This window comes from Acanthopagrus latus, chromosome 23 (assembly GCF_904848185.1).
Source record: "Acanthopagrus latus isolate v.2019 chromosome 23, fAcaLat1.1, whole genome shotgun sequence".
NCBI classification, from domain to species: domain Eukaryota; kingdom Metazoa; phylum Chordata; class Actinopteri; order Spariformes; family Sparidae; genus Acanthopagrus; species Acanthopagrus latus.
The window spans coordinates 4645773-4665553 of record NC_051061.1 but is presented as its reverse complement, the minus strand read 5'-3'; the positions used below and the strand labels follow the sequence as shown (position 1 = coordinate 4665553).

General features: G+C 42.7%; 2 protein-coding genes across 3 annotated transcripts in view; one reads left to right on the top strand and one right to left on the bottom strand.

Moving 5' to 3' along the window:
* Nucleotides 1-18504, bottom strand: part of LOC119013726 (paralemmin-2-like) — a 35647-nt gene extending 17143 nt beyond the window's left edge. Inside the window, exons 1-2 of one of the 2 annotated variants that reach the window (XM_037088540.1) lie at nt 18390-18504; nt 16994-17035 (exon numbers count right to left, since the gene is read on the bottom strand). In XM_037088540.1, coding sequence (XP_036944435.1) covers nt 16994-17035; nt 18390-18442 — 95 coding nt within the window. In that variant the 5' untranslated portion in view covers nt 18443-18504. Of the gene's footprint in view, nt 1-16993; nt 17036-17200; nt 17443-18389 lie in introns of those variants that run through there. The other variant, XM_037088539.1, reaches the window with a different exon arrangement.
* Nucleotides 18456-19781, top strand: part of plppr2a (phospholipid phosphatase related 2a) — a 61771-nt gene continuing 60445 nt past the window's right edge. Inside the window, exon 1 of the mRNA XM_037088544.1 lies at nt 18456-18590. The gene's annotated coding sequence lies outside the window, so the exon portion shown is untranslated. The remainder of the gene's footprint in view (nt 18591-19781) is intronic.

Below are 19781 nucleotides of genomic sequence, written 5' to 3'. Positions count from 1 at the left end.
AGTGTTGGACGCATGTTTCTGGCTCCTCCCACTCACAATGATGGTGATCATCTGTGTGTCGAGCTGACACAAGAAAATAAGTGATCCGACTAGCGAAACCGAGTGCGAGGAAGCTGACAAAGACGAAAGAAATTGCACCAAAGAAACGTCACACCACTTCGCTTGTTTGGAAATAGTTCTCCTACCTGAAGTCTGACAAATGACAGACCAGCATTTGGCGCAAGATGTGTTGGCGACCACTAAACTCTTCCATCATCTCAAAAGGTACCGACCCAACTGCTTCGACTAGTCAAACTTAACCAACAACCAACAATTGCTGCTGTCTTTTCAGCCATTGCCCCATATGAGAAGAAACCGAAGCGAAACGAACACATAACAAGCTCAATTACGTACTGTACCGATAAAGACATGAAGCCTATAAGCACAAACAGGGGCTTCAAGAAGCTAATGACGGTCATGGATGCTAAGTACACTCTGCCAAACATCAGTCCCTCAGCTGTACGCAGAGTGGAGGGTGAAGGTGGAGGAGCAGCTCAGAGGTGACAGGTGACATGGTCACACTTCTGAACCACATCAGGTCTTACAGAACAGGAGGCTGATGAAGCTGAACAGAACAACTACATGCAAGCTCAAGAATGTGCCGCATTCACAGGATACAGTAGCATAATCATCCTCAACATTTACCTTTTTATTTTATTATCTTTAATCAATGATCAGTTTTAGTACATGCAATTTGCTGTACATATTCATCATTTTATTTCTTCAGTGTTTAACATAAAGCCATCTGGTTGGTTGGTTCTGCTAAATGTTTGTCTGGTATCTGACAATAAATAAGTGTATTTTATGATCCTTCTGGTTTGTTTTGGGTTCTGTTCTATGGAGAAGACTCTTAAAACTGTCAATTCAACATTATTATTATTGTTAAAATATACTGTATATCGTGACAATTACCAACATCGATCAACATAAAAAAAACCCATACCCATAACCCAACCCATATCGCACAGCCCTAATTTTTAATGGTCAGCATAGCACCCAGCCCTACAGGTGGGCAAAATAATACATAATTAATGAGGAAGATGTTAATTACATTGTCTCGTCATGAAGAGACACCAGGCATGAAAGACAGGATTGGTCAGGGCTCTACGTACGTTAAAAATATTATGTAAAAGGTCTAACAGACAGCTGGCTCATAGAGTGACAGATCCTGTGCTGCACCTGAGCCATCCAAGATATATTTTACTTGAGAAGCTTTAAGTGTAAGTGTGTGTTTCTCTGGAGAGTTTCCCCTTTCCTGTCAGGTTTGAACACTTCCTAGCTTTGCTGCCACAATACTTGTTGCAGTGACACTACTGTGCACAGAAACGTTTAAAATGACTGAAAACAACCATGCTAATCGTTATTGTAGAGAAAATTTAAATTCAACTGGAAACAAATAATGTCAGGTGAATTGTCCATGCGCATGCAGGTCTCTAAAATAGATTAAATAATTAGTTTGAGGTGGGAGGCAGGTAGAAAATTCATGTGTGCATGCGGATACAGCTGATGTCAGAGCCTGTCAGCATATCGCCACCTACGGTTGTGTCTTGGGGCAAACTACAGCAGCTGCTGATCGCTCACAACCTCGACCAAGCAAGTAGTCAGTGAGTCAAAGAGCTACATGTTTCTGTCCTGAGTTGTTAGACACCAAAAAAGGGGTGTAAAACAACGTAAATGTTGGACAATACATTAATCAGGAGGACAGAGACATGTAGCGTTTGTCTGAAACAGCTGGACGGGTAAATAAAGAACTGGAAACTTAAAAGGTCAGTGTTCTCTATACAAGTTGTCTCAGCTGTCCCAAAATGACAAAACACAATTATTACAAGTTTAACTAGCTGGAGGACTGATGCTGGCAGCTGGCAGCCTATGGCCCTGAGCACACTATACATTCCTTCATGGCTCAAATCACCACGTTACTGTATGTGCTGAGGACACAGAACTGCCTGCCTCTTTGGGTTTTAACAGTCGGGTCACTTGGCAGTCCCACGACTCAAAAAATCAAAGCGAGGCAGCTCAAGTTTTGAATGCTGTAAATCATTCATTCCGCATCATTCATATTCAAACAAATCATTCCTTTTGGAAATAATAAGTTAATCGGACTTCACCAGACTGTTAAAAGAAATTGAAAAATATGAGTGGATATCACATACAAACTGCTACTTTCATACAAAATAGTATCGAACAACACTCCTGTTGCGCTCCAGTGGAGCTGAAGGACACACAACTAATTTATACTTCATAAATTATCAATGTAGAGAATGCCACTGTCTTATTTATACACACAGTCCATTAAACCTTGGAAAAACAATTCCCTTCCGCCATCAAAAAGGAGACGGGAAGCTACCTGAACACAAAAATAAACATCATTAATTATCGAGACAGTTGCACAAACACGTACGTACACTTTACAGAAGTAACACCAGCGCGGACTAACAGGCTGGATCTTTGTTACTTTTGCTTCACGCTTTGCCTCCGTTGATAAAGTCTGACGGTGTTTAAAAGGAGCATGCAGTTTTAAATCTTAGAACATGTCATAACGCTGGAAGCTGTATGTGCAGACAAATCCAGAGTGGTCACGTGCAGTGAGGATATATTTTTGGGCTGGAGAAAACACAGAGGAGAAAAAGGGGGTTTTTGTTTTTCTGCGAGGACTGACCCTCGCTCCTCTGCTCTGTTCAGTGCAGGAGATTCTTGGAGAACACGGGCCTGCTGTCTGGGTCTCCTGTGGTTTTCCTCTTTTCATATATACATCTTTTATGCAGCCACAACTGGAGGATGCAAAAAATTGAAAATGTTTACTCAGGCTTCCGACACACGCGGTTAAAAGCGCACACAGTGCAGAACAACATAGCGGGTGGGTAGGTAGGTAGAAAATGCATTTCAAGCTCAGCGTCCTGCTCAGGCAGCATTTGATGTTGACATTAACAATTGAAATCAAGGAAAAAGCATTCTTCGCCTTCCTCTCCGGGGGCTTTCCGAGGTTCTCCCAAATTGCAAGGGAGGTAAAATGAATTGTTGATATTATTTTGACATTTAAAATGTCTCTCTGGCCATTTAAGTGCACCGTCATGATTCGGGTGACTTCTCTCTCGATGGACGGGAGAAGCGTTTTTCTGCAAGCCAAAGAAAAGGCAGACACACGGATTTTGAAGCCTGTATTGCTTTCGGGAGGGGCGACGTCTTATCTCCTCCAACCTTATCTTCTCCCGGGGGGAGTTGGAATGGCCTTTTACAGCTGTCACTTCTTTTTTATCGAACGACTTAGTTGTTCAGGTCTGCTAAGAAGTAACGAGAGTGGGTGTGAAGTGCATCGGCGCTGCGCGGGAGATGAGGCACTGTATGATTCTGGTTTTAAAAATATAATTAGAACAGAAGTGCCTGCTCTTCTTCTCAAGAGGGGGAGAGAAAAAAAAAATCCAACGACAGACTTCTTCATAACTTCATATCTTCAGAGTTGCAAAATCCCAAAGGGAAGGCAGTTAGGAGGTAGCGATGAATCTTTTATTCTGTTTTTCAAGGTGAAGCGCAACAGAACTTGTTCTGTTGTCGCGTGTGCTGTCACATGTGATGGCACAGCCACAGATTTGTTTGCAAAGTTCATCTGAGCCCGGTCAGTTGAATAGGGGAAAGGCCAGGATGCAGATGTTTGAGCCTCGGTGGGGACAAAAAACTCCCCACTGTGTAAATATTGTCTTGTTCCGAATTCTCCTAAAACTGGAATCCCAAAAAGTGACTGTAACCACTGTATTTATAATTATCAAATGTAGTGTGACAGGAGTTCTAGTGACAAACAAACAGGGCATTCTACACAATTATGGTTTCAACGTTGTGTCTTTTAGCATTGGACTCCCCTGGTCTGCATGTCTAAGTCTCTTTGGGCAAGATACTGAACCCCAAACTGCTCCTGTGGTGTGCTGGTCGGCACCTTGCATGGCAGCCACCGCCATCAGTGTGTGTATGTATGAATTACTGTAAGTCGCTTTGGAAAAAAGTGTCTGCTAAATGCCCTTAAATGTGAGTGTAAATGAGGATTGTGACAAAAAACTCAAAGGCCTATGTAAGCGCTATTTATTCATGTTCAGTTATTTGCGCTGATTTATGCTGATGTCACGTTGGAGGAATAAGTTTCCGTCCACTTTGAATTTTGAGCCGTCTGTGTTGCCGTTGATGTCGCATGCATTTTTCGCAGAGAAAGCAGGAAGTGAAGCATTGTTAAGAACACGTGTTGAATAAACGAGAATATGGCGGAGCAACACGGTCGTTTTACCGTCTGTGTCGGCATCCAGCCAGCTCAACAAGTAAAGCAGTCGCACATCATTTCTCGAGGGTGGTTAAAAGAGTAAGAATTGAAGAACGAAGAAAAGAACGCAGGAAACAGAACCTTCAGGGGTGTCCGGCAAAAATGAGACTACGGACATTTAAACTAGGTGGTCCGGGAGAGTGACCTTTCTTTGGCATGAGTTGCTCTGATATTTTCCCCCCACACATAAACAATGTTTTAGGGATGAATGTATTAAATTATAGATATTGTGCTATAATGGTGGACTCAAACAAACAAGCAAACAAGCCCACCAGCATCACACAGTGATTCTACAGCTGTGCAGAGTCAAGAAAGTAGGTAGGAACTTCTCTCTCAAGTTCTGTGCACCACCAAGTGCAACAGTGTGACATTTACGTTCACATTCACATTCAGGGCATTTAGCAGATGCCTTTGTCATACATTCATACACTGATGGTGGTGGCTGCCATGCAAGGTGCCGACCAGCACATCAGGAGCAGTCTGGGGTTCAGTATCTTGCCCAAGGACACTTTGACATGCAGACCAGGGGAACCAGCAACCTTCTGATAACAAGACACTGGCTCTACCCCTGAGCCACAGTCACATGCCTTCGAGAAAAAAGACTGTCCCACCACAACTGTAAGGCAAACAAACTACGCTCCCTGAGCTCTATTGTGGCCGTTCACAGCAGTTAGAATAAAAAAAAACTTCTACCTTGCACACTAGCTTTTACTTTTTGTGCTGGGGGCAACACACAATATGGCAATTAAGACTGGCAGATAAACGTATTTCGTGGCAAACATGTTTGCAAACAGTTACCTAATTACACATCCAGCAGACATAGGACAATATCTGCATTAATACCGCTAATATCCGCTGGGCAACTAGTATATCCTGGGTATAGCACGGTATAAATGTTTTGTTTTTTTCAGGGAAAACAGCTGCTTCCTGCTGGAAAACACTCAGACGAGAGCAGAGAGACTGAACCAAAACATTACATTGTTGAAAAAAATAAACACGAGGTAAAAAACAAGAGAACATTGTAGAGCAAGACTGTTAAGGTGGCTTGGCAATTAATCCAAACTATGCATATAACTGCAACTCCAAATAAGAAAGCATGAACCAAATATAAATAATTACCATTTAAATATATTTAACTTGGGCTTTTAGACGTGCATGTCAGGTGTATGTCATAGCTAAAATAATTAAAAAAAAAACCTAGCAATCCTACATCAAACCTGAACAATCTGAATACTCACTCAGAAATGTGACGCAGTGGTTAAAGTCTACCGCCGCCATAATACAGAGATCACTGTGTCTGACACAAAAACCAACGTGACAGTTCTTTTGTGGAGTGAGTCATGACTCAGTGTTGACCAGTAATGGCAGAGTTTTAGCACCAGGTCCACAGTGGCTGTCCATGTGTCAGACGCAGGGGGAGACTGGGAGGCAGCCAGGACTGGCAGCCTCCTCTCGGCTGATACCGGAGAGCCTCGAAGCGTGAGGGGGAACTCAGATCAATGTGCTCTGTGAGGCTTCCCTGTGGCAGGCACCCACACACACACACACACACGCGATTGTGCACAACACACACTTGGATTAATTCATTAATTCAGACCTGTGCTCTTTGTTTTTCCACACATGCGGGCGTGAGCATACGTGTGTGCACAATCATGCGTCCGTTTACATCGTATCGCATTACATCACATCCCTCTCATGCAGGTAGTTGTGCGCTCCGTCTTGTTGCATGTGAATATTCCGTTTTACTTGAGCCTGCGAGGTCCTCCTCCGCTGTCAGATGGGTTTATCTATGTGGGGCTGTCATCTTGCGGCACAGATTGTGAGCCGTCGTGTGTGTCTGCTCCCTTCAAAGATCTGCGTGCAGCCTGATGTCAGTGTGACTTACTTCATCATTGGCTCAAATCAGCATCAAAGCCCCGGCAGACGAGGCTGCTGCAGATGGCTGCTGTGTGCTTGGGTGCCTTGTTTGTCTGAGCGGCTCTGTCAAGTACTTGTTAATTAGAGAGAAGGGACGCCCATGCTCCCCAGCAGGGTGAACGTTGCCCCGCACAGCCTTCGCTATTTAACCCCCCCCCCCTTCTGCACAAATAACAGATCGGTGAAATATGATGTTGCTCACTGTTGCACATTATGTGCTGAGTACTTTTCTGTCTCAGTTTGCTCCCCCGTGTACACTCAGACCTTCTCTAAGCACTCCTCGGCGCACACGCTCCAATGCTCTCTCTCTGTTTTACTACAGAGAAAAAATGAAGGTATTATCTAGATTTTGTCTCAAACGCTACTGGAGGAGTGGTCAAGCAAGTGATCAGGGCCAAAAGTATATATGATCAACACACATAAACTGGTATTCATATAAAAAAAATAACAAATCAGTGAGAAGTGTATGCAATAAAGAAAAGACAAGAATCATTTAAGTCACATATTTCCAACCTGGTATACATGGAGTTTTCTGGAGTGAACCACGTGTGACCTGGACCCCTTTCACAGTGAACAACAAAAAAACCCCACCAATACCCACTAACGTCTTTTGTCTTCAATCAAAAGTGTACAATTGGCGTTCATTCCTTGTTCATTCACGACTCTAGCTTTCACAGATTCACAGAAACAGAACTACAGATATGCACAGCTCTATAAGTGTGACAGTTTCTTGCAGGTATATCCATGTTCCTGTCTTAATTGATGCACACATGACTTCTCGCCAAAATGTAGAGTTTTAAGCGTCTGACACCAGGATTTAACGTTTAGGAGTTTGGACGTAACCACAGCATCTGCACTGCCCTGACATGTTACTGCTGGTTTACATTTGAAGTCCAAACACAGTGATGATTGGACAATCATCCATGTCAGTTATATGTTTTTTAATTCACTATTTATTTTGTTTGAGGAAAACTATCAAGTGCAAAGATAGTGACCGCTTTTCAGGACAAATGGCATTCACAAACTCAGCAACAGCCTGAGACTAGTTGTTGTTTCAGCTTGTTACCAGCTGTTATAGGACAGATGTAGCATGTTTGTGTAGCACAAGAGCTCCCACACTTAACATGCCATGGCAGTGTGTCAAAGTGGCGGTGTCATAACTCACGCCGGGATCACCACCGCTCACTCTCCGGCTCTCTATTACCTCGGGCCGGCCATTATTTAAATGTAGCCATGGTTGCATTTCCTGCTCGTGCCTCCTCTGCTGTGGCATGCCGGCCGTGGCAAATCGAGCCCATTCCGAGAAGTGAACCAGTCTAAAGATAATGAGCGGGTACTTGTGTGTAGAGCAGATGAATTCAGCACTATGTATGCAGTGATCTCATGAAGCTCATATAAGCGGCGCACTTCAAGGAGGAATCATTCAAGACTGCACTGAGGGAGGTGGAAATGCCCTACATATCCATCAAAGTGGAGTACGGAGATGAGATTATGAGACCTGAATATCGAGTACAGCAATGTGTAGCTATTGTCCTCGTTTCAATGTCAAAACTTTTACAGCTGATTTCTCCTGTCATACGCACTACTACAACTGTGACAAAAAAATACCTTTCTAATCTGTGGGTACATACTATTTCTGGCTCTTAGGCTCCTGAAATAACCATGGCTTTGCTCTGGTCAGAAGAAGCTGACCTCTGCAGGACTGAGTGAATCTCATATGCTGGCCCAGTGGTTAAAAGCCTCCTAATCTTTTTGCTCCGGCTGCTCCTTTTTTAAGGAGTCAGCTGAACGCTCACAATGCACAGCTACGGCTTGGCAAACTTTGCCGTGCCATTAATAATCACACAAAGGACGGTTAATTTTGTTGCGATTGATCTCGAAATTAACAGTCAATACAAAGTGCTGCAGAAAATGAGTGCTGATGGAGCTCATTATTTCTATAGCCCTGCCATGAAACACAGCATTCCTTCCTGCCGTCCAATCGAGCCTACTGTGGCATAACAGTATGAGTCTGTTTCATTCATTTATTTACATTAAAAACAGCAGTATGTTCCGCCTGAATGACTCAGTGAGTGTGTGTGTGTGTGTGTGTGCATGTGTGTGCAGTTCAGCAGATGAGCGCAACAGTGCAAACCTCACCTGTTGGCTTCTGACCTTCCAAACTCATACTCAGCTCTTTTCCAGGCCCGGGTCTACTCCATCAATTTAAAGGTTATTGCCAAGTGACTGCAAAAGCTGATTAAAGCACATGCAATTAGACATCTGCTGCATGCTCGAGCTAATGTGTGGGAGAGTTATTCTGTGAAGACCTCGGTCAAGCTATTTTGATACAAGGCTGACATCCGCACTGACCTCTGACCTTTACTTTTTAAAGCTGCATGCCAAAGACACAAAGAACCAAGTTTGGACTTTCCTCTCTGGCAATGTGCCCCCAGCTGAGAGGGCTATGTCATACTGTGATGTTTAGGTATTTGTTTATTCACTCTACAATAATATACTCTGCAGTAATAACTGCCAATAAAAACTTGTGCATTCACAACGTGCATGCTATCAACCAAGTCATCAAATAGGACCACTGCTCCATTGCCTGGTCACTAGGGCTGCTTCCTGGGTTAATATCAGCAACTTGTGCCATCAAAGGGGGGGAACGCAACATGAAGATGTGGGACTGTCATGCACAGGTCAGCAATAACAATGTAACATTGGCATCGGCAAAGCAGCTAGTTAGCTTCTCAGACTTAAGCAAACTAGTATCGACTGTTGTGTGCATGTGAAGAGAAAAGGGCCATAACACAATTTAATGCCATATATGTTTGGAGGGCCATGTCACCCAAACATGTTCCCATATAAGGCTAAAGGCTAATGTCAGCATGCTAGTATATTCACAATGCTGCTGTTAAGTAAAGACCAACATGTCTGACAAAATGTCCATTATTAGGACGATGTTGAGTCGATTAAAGCCGGGTGTCGTTAGGTCGGTTTCAAAGACGCAAGCAAAGCAACAAATTGGATCAAATCAATGCAGCATCAAACGTCAGATAGGTCAGAACATTGTATCATAATATGGATCTTTAAAAGTTACAGTTACAGCTGAAAATGACAACAGAAATAAATGCGTTTGCCGATTTCACTTATGTCCCCAATGCACCTCAACTTCCAGGTGCTTACCTGGAGCTGTCGCTGTTACTGTGGGCGCGATGCCACAGTGATTTGGTCTAAAACCGGAACAAATCATTACCAACCCATAAAGTTCTTATGCAATGGAAACATTATTCACCTCAGAAAATAGGACAAACTTTAGATACACCTTGGCAACGGGAGATATTTCTAGCCCAATTAGCACATAGAACCCTTAATACCAATAATATCTTCCACCAGGGAAAAGGTGAGAAAAAGGAATGAAAAAGACCTTGTGCTGGGTTTTCCCAGGGCCCACAAATCCCTAACTATGCCTTTGCAATAGAACACGCAGAGCTTGTAGGAAGAGTTAACTGTCTACAACGTAATCTTCTGTTCTCAAAATCTGCAGCTTTATTGCCATACAGTACGTCAAGGTGTCTTTACTTGCTTCCAAAGTCATCTCGGCTTTAATCATCCATCTTGCATGCGCTTGCTGCTGCATGAAGCTAATCTTTGCGCTAAGACCCTATAAGCCTACAGTAGCTCTCTATGGGATTCCTCCCCTCCTGTTGAAGGAAATCAAAGAGCTGCTGCAGCCTACACAGTGTGATCACACACGTATTCACCCACATTCTCCACGGGAAACATATGATTTTACCAAATGTGCGCACGCTGATCCGCCCACAAAGCAGCCAGAAGGACATGGCATGCTGGCTCTTAACCAGCTCGGGGCAAGAGAATGCAGCATGCACTGACGTTGATAGACATGGCACACATGAGCAGCAATTACGCAGCCCTGTCTATCTGTCCTCCCACTCCAACTGCAGATCGAGCTCTGTCCTACTCTCTCTGGCAGCGCTGCTTAATTCCTGTTTATTCAGCGCGGGACACGGAGAGCTGGGGGCACGCACGCAGAAATCTGATCGGTGAGGGAATGTGTCTGTATTTACTGTGCCGCTGGCTACATGTGAGCTAAATCCACACACAGCAGCAAAGCCCCAGGTAGGGAGATAAACAAGAGGCCCCATCGAAGCCCCAACAACGCTCTCTTGTTTCGCATTTACTGCATGTCCATGTTCGAGGCTTTCCTTCCTCTCCCCTGCCCTTCACATATCTCTCTCCTCCCCTGAGAGGATAGAGATACAGTATGTGTGCAGGGATCAGTGACGGTCCTAGAGTCAGATATAAATGGCTTGACATAGCATGAAAAAGGATTGCTGTTTACTGAAGGTCAATCTATGGAGCTAATTGTGGTTTAAAGGCGATTAAGGGAGTATTTACAACATGCGTTGGCACATGAAACTGCATATGCTACACATTACTGATGACCATTTTGATACACATACTGAACATGAATGCATTATCTCACACTTTTAAGTGATTTCACTATGGAATGAGGATCATATTGTACAGGCTTGAAGCTTGTTTCATGCAATGTAGATAATCAAAATTATGTTACTTATATATCTAAGTTACATCATCATCAGGTTGCACTGCAGTTTGAGCATCAGTCTCTTATCTGTACCTATCTTGCAGTGGGCTGCATCTTCAAAGATATTTTCAGGTGTTAGCTATCTGCAATCAAAAACAATCTTTTTACCGGGGTGCAACCAAAGATTGAAGGCAACATTAAACACACTGGGTAGCACTGTTCTGCTCCTCTTTTCTGCTTCTGCTAGGCAGGCTAGTAAACCCAACGCCACATCAACCGTAGGTGACGCAGTCGATCATTTCGAAGCCACGAAGTTTGGCAATACAGCTGTCGCCATCTTGTTTTTTTGGAGCTAGTCAGAAATGATCATATATCAACAAGAGGGTGGAGCTGGAGAGGACATCTTGATTGAATCCGACTCAGAAATCGGAGGACACACTGTGGTAGCAACTTGTCAAGGTATCAGGCAATGACAATACTGATGTCAGAAAAAACAAAATCCAAGACAATATATATTCTCATATCACAATTGCAATATGATATCAACACATTTTCCAACCCTACGTCATATCAGAGAGTTGACAGCTGTTGCGATAAAGTGTGTTTAGAGTAAATGCAGTAATCCTTACACCTGCAATAACTGACTGAGTCTGTCACTTGGGGGCAGCGTCAGCACGATGTGAATGCAACATCGACATATCATCACCTTTTATGATTAAACGGTGAACTTGGTTGCTTATTTACACAGCCGGCAGTTACGAAGCAACATAATCATTCATTCAGAGTCATCGTGTTTCTTGACAGCCGACACATGTAAGTAAATCATCCTCCTTTAGGTTCAATTCTGGTGTCCTGAGGGAAATATCTGGCTATTTAGCTGCCGAATGCTCTCTTAGGAACAAAGTTGATGGTTAATTTGTTCCACTGCTGCTACTTCTAGACTGAAAGAGCATTCTGAACATGAAACCTCTAATAAAAATGATGTGACTCCAATATTCCGGTGCCCAATCGCACCATATTTTTCCCTTTCACATGTCAGCTGTTACAGATACCAGTAGGGAAAGAATACTCATTCTTGAAATATGCATGTAAAAAACATATGCTATTTCTTATCCCTTTTGTATAGTTAGAAATGTGATCCTTCATCTATCATGTGTCAACTGGCAATAGGAAGGGACGGAGGGAAAACTATTTTGGGCACTCGCAAAGATATTTTTGGCCTCTGCTGATGTGCTTTCTTAAAATAGTCTGTGTTGCACCGATCACCTCATATTTCTACTTCATTTGTATTTCCCCTTCACTTCATCTCCCTGGCTCCCTGTCTAAAGATGTAAAACAAACTACCACTGTTATTAGAGCTTTAATTCCATCGTGAAGCAGAGGGCTCTTCACCACGAGAAACCCCGGGATCCATTTAAGAAACTAACCTCACTCCCTGGCCCTGAGCTCATTAAATCAAACAAATAGCTGGCAACCAGTCTGTGACCCATTTTTTGAATCCAGACTTGGTTTAAACACAGAGATAGAAGGTGCTGCGGCCGATGTGTTATCCATCTAATGGTTGAATTATGTTTTTTAAATGTAGGAATGTGGAACAAACTATCATTCAGTCACTTTCCGGATGAAAGTGATCTTCACGGCCATTATCCTTTCCTCTTGAAAACACTTAACCACGTATAATAATGATATTCTTCTCTTAAAATTGGAAACACTGTTGGTTCCTTTCTCAAATAAGAATCCCATTGTTTAGTAATGTCATTAAAAAGATTGCAGGCAAGCATTTTTAGTTGACTACTGTTTGTTCATCAGTGTCATGATACATTTCAATCAGGATTCTGTGCCAACAACAGCACTCAGACTGCTCCCCACACGGTGATTAACTACTTATAATAGTGACAATAGTGGCGTTAATATCATAGTATGACTAGATTTGATCTTATTCTACTTAAAAAATTGACAACATATTGTGTGTCTTTGGAATTTTTACATCATTGAACACTGTTGTGCCAGGGCATGAAACCAATGTTCTGTTGATCTTTAAAAATCCATATGTGATAGCTGTCAGCTCTGAAACCACACAAATATCAAAATCAAAATGACTATGTAGCCTTTGGCTGTCCCAAGAAAGTAACACAAAGGTCAGAAACATTGGTTTTCTTTCTGATCCTGACCTTGATTTTCGGAGACATGTCACTAATGTAGCTACACTGAACTACATCATCTTCACCTCTGAGCCAGAGTGGACTCTGATTGCACATTCAGCATCTGCATGAGTGGGCAATCTTTCCATAAATGCTGATTTATGATCCCCATGGTGACCGTGTCTGCGTTGCGGGCTCCCCCTCATAACTGGGTCACCTGATGAGAGAATAATGGGTCTGTAGGACGGAGAGCCTCATAAATTATGCAGCGTAAGAAAAGAGGTTAAAGAAAAAGAAAGAGGTACACGTATGACTGTGACAGACAGCTGGGAAGGAGAGAGACACTGTGAACCGTATTGTCTGATGGTCCGTCATGAGTCTAAAAACGATGGCTTTGTTATCTGCAGATAACAAAATCAGGGCAGAGGTCATCTGTCCCAGTGGTGCCCATCCGTCATGTTGCAGGGTTGATTCACGGGTCGTAAACTGACAGCTCTGTGCGTGCTGCAGGCCCCCACAATACTTAGCTCTTTTTTCAGCTTGTCAGCCTGCATCTTCCCAATTTTTTTTTTTTCTTTTAGCGACATGATGGACATAGAAATGCCTGGGAGTTCAAACCAGGACAGAACAGAAATAGGTATTGGAGAGGGGAGCGTTTCCGGTTAATGCTCAATGCAGAGTGGAGTTATCCATCAGTGTCATTGTACTAGCGAGTGTCAGTGTCCTTAAGCCAGGAGCTAACACGTCAGAGCAGGGCAGGGTGGAGAAGGGAGGTGATAATTGAGTTCATCACAGACAGATTCTCACTTCCGCAAGTTCAAAATTAAATTAGATCTGTTTATAAAGCGTGTTGAGCAGGACATGTTTGGAGTAAATGAATAGTGAGCGAACTAGTACTACACTGTACACATTATTGTCTGACAGAGTGAACAAGAACACATATTTCCCAAATGAATGAACTCAATTTGATGTTGCTGCTGTCTGACCTATTTGGCTCCAGGAAACTTACTACAACCTAAAGCTACCTAACAGTCAAAGTGAGGCCACTGCAACCAGTTTAAGACATCCTATCCATTTACACACAAGCAGCATTAAATGGTGATGGTTAGGGATGTTAATGATTAATCGCCATTAAGAATCTAACCGATTAAAAATGTCTTAATCGACAATCAGAGGCAGGCACAAATAGAATAACAGAATATTTTACAGTTACTTTTGAAATATATCCAATTAAATTTGTCATTCAAAAAATACTAAAAGACATTTTACACAAACTGATAATATCACAATTTAGCCCTTTAGTAGCATTTAGCCCAACGCACAGGTGGTAATCATGAATGAAATCCCTTTGTTCAGCTCGGGTCAAAGTTTCTTAGTCAGTGCTGTTAGTTAACTTTTCCCCCCAAAGTTAAGCAATTGCATCACCTTTCAAACGCACAGGGTCAATAGTACGTTCAGTAAGTTTCGAGTCCAAAGTGTTACGCTCAGCTTAGAGCAAATCAAGCCTACACAAAAGGTTAGTACCGCAAAAGCCTGTTCTCTATGACTGAGTTTTCAAATTATATATATTTTTTAATCAGCTTTTGATGAGGAAGTAACATACTCTGAATCACAGCTGAGCTGGCAACGGCCCTGTTAGTCACCAGGGAAGCTACTGATTCAATCAGTGTCAACTGTAGTGTTTAATCATTCGTTCACACACTCAACACCTCACAGCCTTACAGAGACACTAGCGTTGCTATAGACTCTAGCCTTGTACTAGTAGCTTATGAAAAGTGCCGGCATGCAAGAAAAAATCAGGGTAACCAAACAATAAAATATGACAAAAGCCAGTTGGATGCCATAGATGTCTAGAGAGCAGAATCCTTGCCAAGAAACACTGAAACTATTCTGGAGACTGGAGACTAACTACACAACTGTCTGATTAAGGAGTCCCATCCCTTTGCATGATGGCTACCGCCCATACTGCATCTGAGCACTGGTAGTGCAAGTCCTCATAAATGAATGCTATGACTCTGTAGAATGCATTTAAACGCATTAATGATTGAGGCAAGACAGGAAGATTTGAGAGAAACAAATTTACAATGATTTTTCAAGGACACTTTCCAACTGAGCCGACCTGAAGTATTTGAAACTATCAACTTTTACTGGCACTAAGCAGAGCATCATATTCACTGCTGAGAGAGGATGTAGAAGGTGTTCCTTCAGGAAAGAATGTGAAGCCATTAAGGAAAAAAAAAACACTGACTCTAGCTCACCTAGCATCTTCTGCCACCTCCTTACCACTCTGTTACTCACTCACTGTACTGTACTTGACATTTTGGCCTCACAACCCCATTATGCATTCGAGTGCTTGGCCAGTCGTCGTTATACCACATGAAGGTGTGGACAGCTCCAGTCTGACAGCTCAGATCCTGCTCCATTTCCACCAAGATGTCCGTTCAGAGGATTTCACAGTGACCTACAACCCTCCACACTTCATCCATGTCACCAACCCTTTGAAGCAGAGTCCCGACACCGCAGGAGCATTTTTAAAAGATTCTGTCCAGATGGAGTGTGAGGAACTATTCCCTTCATCTCTCTCCTTCTCCCACCCATCCTCTATCCGTCCTCCGCCCCCACCGCTGCATGTCCTACCTAATGAGGCGCTCCGCTCCAGCATGTGGGTGTCTTATAGTGAGTCTCGGCAGCCTCGGGTTCCGATCTGGAAGCTTGTAACACTGTCAGGCCCTGTGTGTGCTGCAGATTTAACTCTGTCTCTCTCTCAGATGCTCTCGCAGACAGATCCAACATGCAGACGCATACAAACACATACAGCCAAAAGCAGCAGCACGCCCACACTTTCTGTGTCTAGCCTACAGCTCTTCAAGGAAACAAACAGCTGATCCCTTTACATTGTCTTACCATGCATGCTGTAAATCATTATTTTTATCTCTACGTGATAATTTATTGAAAATATGCACACACACTTTATTTGAACTGATGGTGTCAACATGAGCATGAATTAGTTGAAAATCTGCAGCATCTCTTTGCATAATATTTTCATTATCATCTCTGACGTTGTGTTTGCAAATAACACATTTTTTTTTTTGTCCTGAAACATTTCTATTGAATCATCAATGCCTGTCACCAATGCCAGGACGAGTGACACGTTTTAATCAGTCACAAAAAGCCACACACACTGGGCCCTTGAGAACATAATCCGGAGGAAATCAGTCGACAGTAATATTCATACGTTTGTTTGCAGCCGCTTGTTTAAAGGTGAAGAAGAGATTTAAAAAAAAAACCGATAAAACCCCTCAGACAGACTATCGGCACAGACATGAGAGGAAAAAGCAGCCGGACCACAGGGATCAGCAGGGACAGAACAAATCTGGAGTCGGAGGGAGCCGAGGCCAAATTGGTGGCAGCAGTGATGAGGATGATGACAGTGATGCTGATGGGTGGCTGTGGTGGTGCTGGTGTAGCTGGACGGGAGCCACCACCGTTAATAACAGAAACTGGACTAAATTGACTTCATGTGCCTGGGGTGACAGAGAGGGTGTCCCACAGCCATTTGTCTCCTTAACAGTTGGGTCGTATCCACTTTGTCTGCTGCTGTGGATGGAGGACTTTGTTGGTGGTGGTGTGTCCACCGGTGGGGGGTGGATTGTAAGTCACCCATGAATGACTTGTTGTTTACTGTGGGGTCTGAGCTGCATGCAAAACAGCTATTTTAGATGCAGGGGGCTGTAGTTTTAGTTGCACCACAAGTCTTGCATTTGTACAAGAATTATGCATCTCCAACTGCACATTCTTGCATCCCATCTCTATTCCCCCCCCTCAAAAAAAAAACTAGCTGCTTCCTCCTTTCATTTCCCTCAGGCATTAATGTGATTCAATGTGTGTGTGTGTGTGTGTGTGTGTGTGTGTGTGTGTGTGTTTTTCTTTTTTGCATTTGTTTCTGGGAGCAAACGACATTATTCTAATGATGGGTTGTCAGAAAGTTCATAAAATAATTGGTTGCTCAGCAGGAAAAAGCAAAAGATAAATAAATCTTACCTTTCACAACTTGGAGATGGGAGAGTTGAGAGTTCACAGCAACTGAACAGAAAGAAGAAAAAAAAAGTTGGATTTAACGAAGTGATTCGGGTTGGAAACCGTCTGCATAAGCTCACTGTGTACCCATAAATCCGTGCATTCAGTAGCAGTAATGTGCTGAATGACTCGGAGGATTTTTAGAGACAGTTTTTGGGATCCCAGACTGACCGCAAGTTCACACAACTGGGAGGTGGGAGTGTCTTTAGCCTGGTGTAACTGGAGAGGACCAGGTCGTGGCGCTGCAGACTCCTCTCATTAGTCATGAGCCCCCTCGATAACAAGGCTGGTGGGCCAAAATCTTTTCAGTGGCTGACAGGCTGCTGTGGGCCGCAGCCATTGCCGAAAAAACTCCGTTTATTTCACTGTTTTGCTCTGTGAACTACACAGTCCGACAGGAAGAACAACAAACACCCTCTAACTCTCTCTGCCAATCACAGGTCAGCTCTGTCTCAACGTCACAGGTAGCTGAAATGACTGACAGGCATGTAACATGTTCACTGACAGCTTGGACATCGCACACCTGCAGTAATCATTTTTACCTCGGCTGAAGTCTTCGTTCACTGTTCGAACTGTTCACGGGGATTTCATTGAGCAACGTATTATCATACTGCACTATGATGATACTCCTTTTCAAATAAGCACGTTGTGCTTTTTTTGAGTAATTCAAATACTGCTGGACATTCCTGCAATAATGTTGTATTTTCTGATATCCGGGTGTAAACATCGTCATTTGACGAACTTGTTAGCAAAGAGTTATCTAGCTGTACATCGAGCAGGTAAGCTACATGTAAGCTTAATAATGATTTAGAGTCGTCTCTTCGTCCACATAATGACCATAAGTGCACTATTCACTCTCTCTTCTTCTTTATTCAGTATCTAGAGAAATATCTGGCTCACTGGCTTTTTAAATTGTAAGTTGAATTCACTGTGTTAACCAGCTAGCTAGCAGTGCTATAGAAAGTACTCAGATCCTTTATAAGTACTCAGTAATGCCACAGTGCAAAGATACGCCCTAACAAAAAAGTCCAACTTTCAAAATGTCACTGAGATAAACTACACAAATAACTACTTTATATACTACGGGCAATTAAGCTTATAAAATATGGCATTACCATACAATATATTTTGTGCTAAAGAGTAATAATTTAAACTTATTTATATAGCACATTTACAAAACAAGGTTTACCAAGTACTTGATGGGGTAAAAACCAAACAGGAGTTAGGAGGTGTTAAATATAAACCAATATGACAAGTAGTGGGAGGTTAACCTGGGCAATTACAGGGAGGCTAGATATAATGCATTGTAAGTGTGTGTTTAAAGAGGAGCTTTAAATAAAGAAATATACTTCATAATCACCTCTGAAAGGTTGTTTCAATTTCTGGGCGCCATGATGTCAAACGCTCTGTCATCTTTGTTTTTTAGTCTCGAATGAGGAAACCACCTAGAGAGCAGCATATGAAAAACAACTGCCCAGCAGATCCAGGGAGGCCTAGTGGTCTTGGAGTAGTGACTGCCACTGGAGGAGATCATGTAGGAGACTCATAGGAAACAGATGTGGTAAGTATGTCTGTTTAATCTGTAAGCACCTGTCCTATTTTCAATACTCAAACCAGGTGCTTCAAAAGTCTCACCCAGGGATAAAAAATGTCAAATCAAGTGTCAAAAAAGTTTTTAAAAAATCCTTGCATGTACATGTACATGAATATAGTACTTGAGCACAGTACTTCACTAAATGTATTTAGCCTCTATCCACTACTGTACACTTGCAGCTATCTGGGGCTTTGTGTATAGTGCTGCCCAAGTAGTGTGCACTGGGTTTTTGGAGCTTTTTCTCTGTTTCTAAGATGCTGTGACAGCGGTGAGAGACAGCCTAAACAGTAAGGTAGCTGAGACGCAATAAAGTTCTGTAGAGCAAAGCATCAGCTAATAATTTGTGTGTTTATCACTGCAAGCAACCCCCATTAAACATAAATATTTGATATATTGTTATTGTAAAATATTGATTTTTAGATGCTTTATTAAGGGCTGGACTGTTTCTAATAATAGGTCCCAGTCTAAGAAGGGCTGAGTCCTCAGCCTAATTTGACAACTGTGATTTATTTTCATGCAGGTTTGCTACCTGTCACTTACTTTGCACTGTCATCCATTGAAATGAGACTCCCTGTCACCATACCCAGCCTGAAGTCGCTTATATTTACATCTCATTAGGAAAAGATTGCTGCTCTAGCTCCTTGCTGGCTGCTTTAGGACCCCATCTGGTGTGTTCACAATGACATGCATCATTTCCCTCTGTGCCTTAGGGGTTTATAGCAAGCCTACATGACCAAGGGACCACTCTGCTGGATCCTGAGTAAATGAGTGGGGGTGGTAATAGCCAACTGCAGCTCAGGAAATCAAGTCACATGAGATGGAATTTATTTTCCAATCACCATGAAACAGGGGAACACCTGCTGTAGCCCCCCCCCTGCCATATTTGCAGAACCTTGCCCTCGTGGTGTTGTGTTCATGGTCTGTCTGTAATGGCATTTTCCAAGACAGCAAGAAATTTCTCATGTTAGCATGGAGCAGCACAGCTCAGTGTTTAAATCATGGACCTGAAACAGGAGACTGTGTAATGAAACAAATTCATGAATAGAAGTTCTTGGCTTGAATGAAATGAGAATTATGAGGAAGGTACATTATTTTATGTGAAGAGACTAAGCTAAAATAAGTAGCTAAAAGCAGCTAAAATAAGTCAGAGCATTTTTA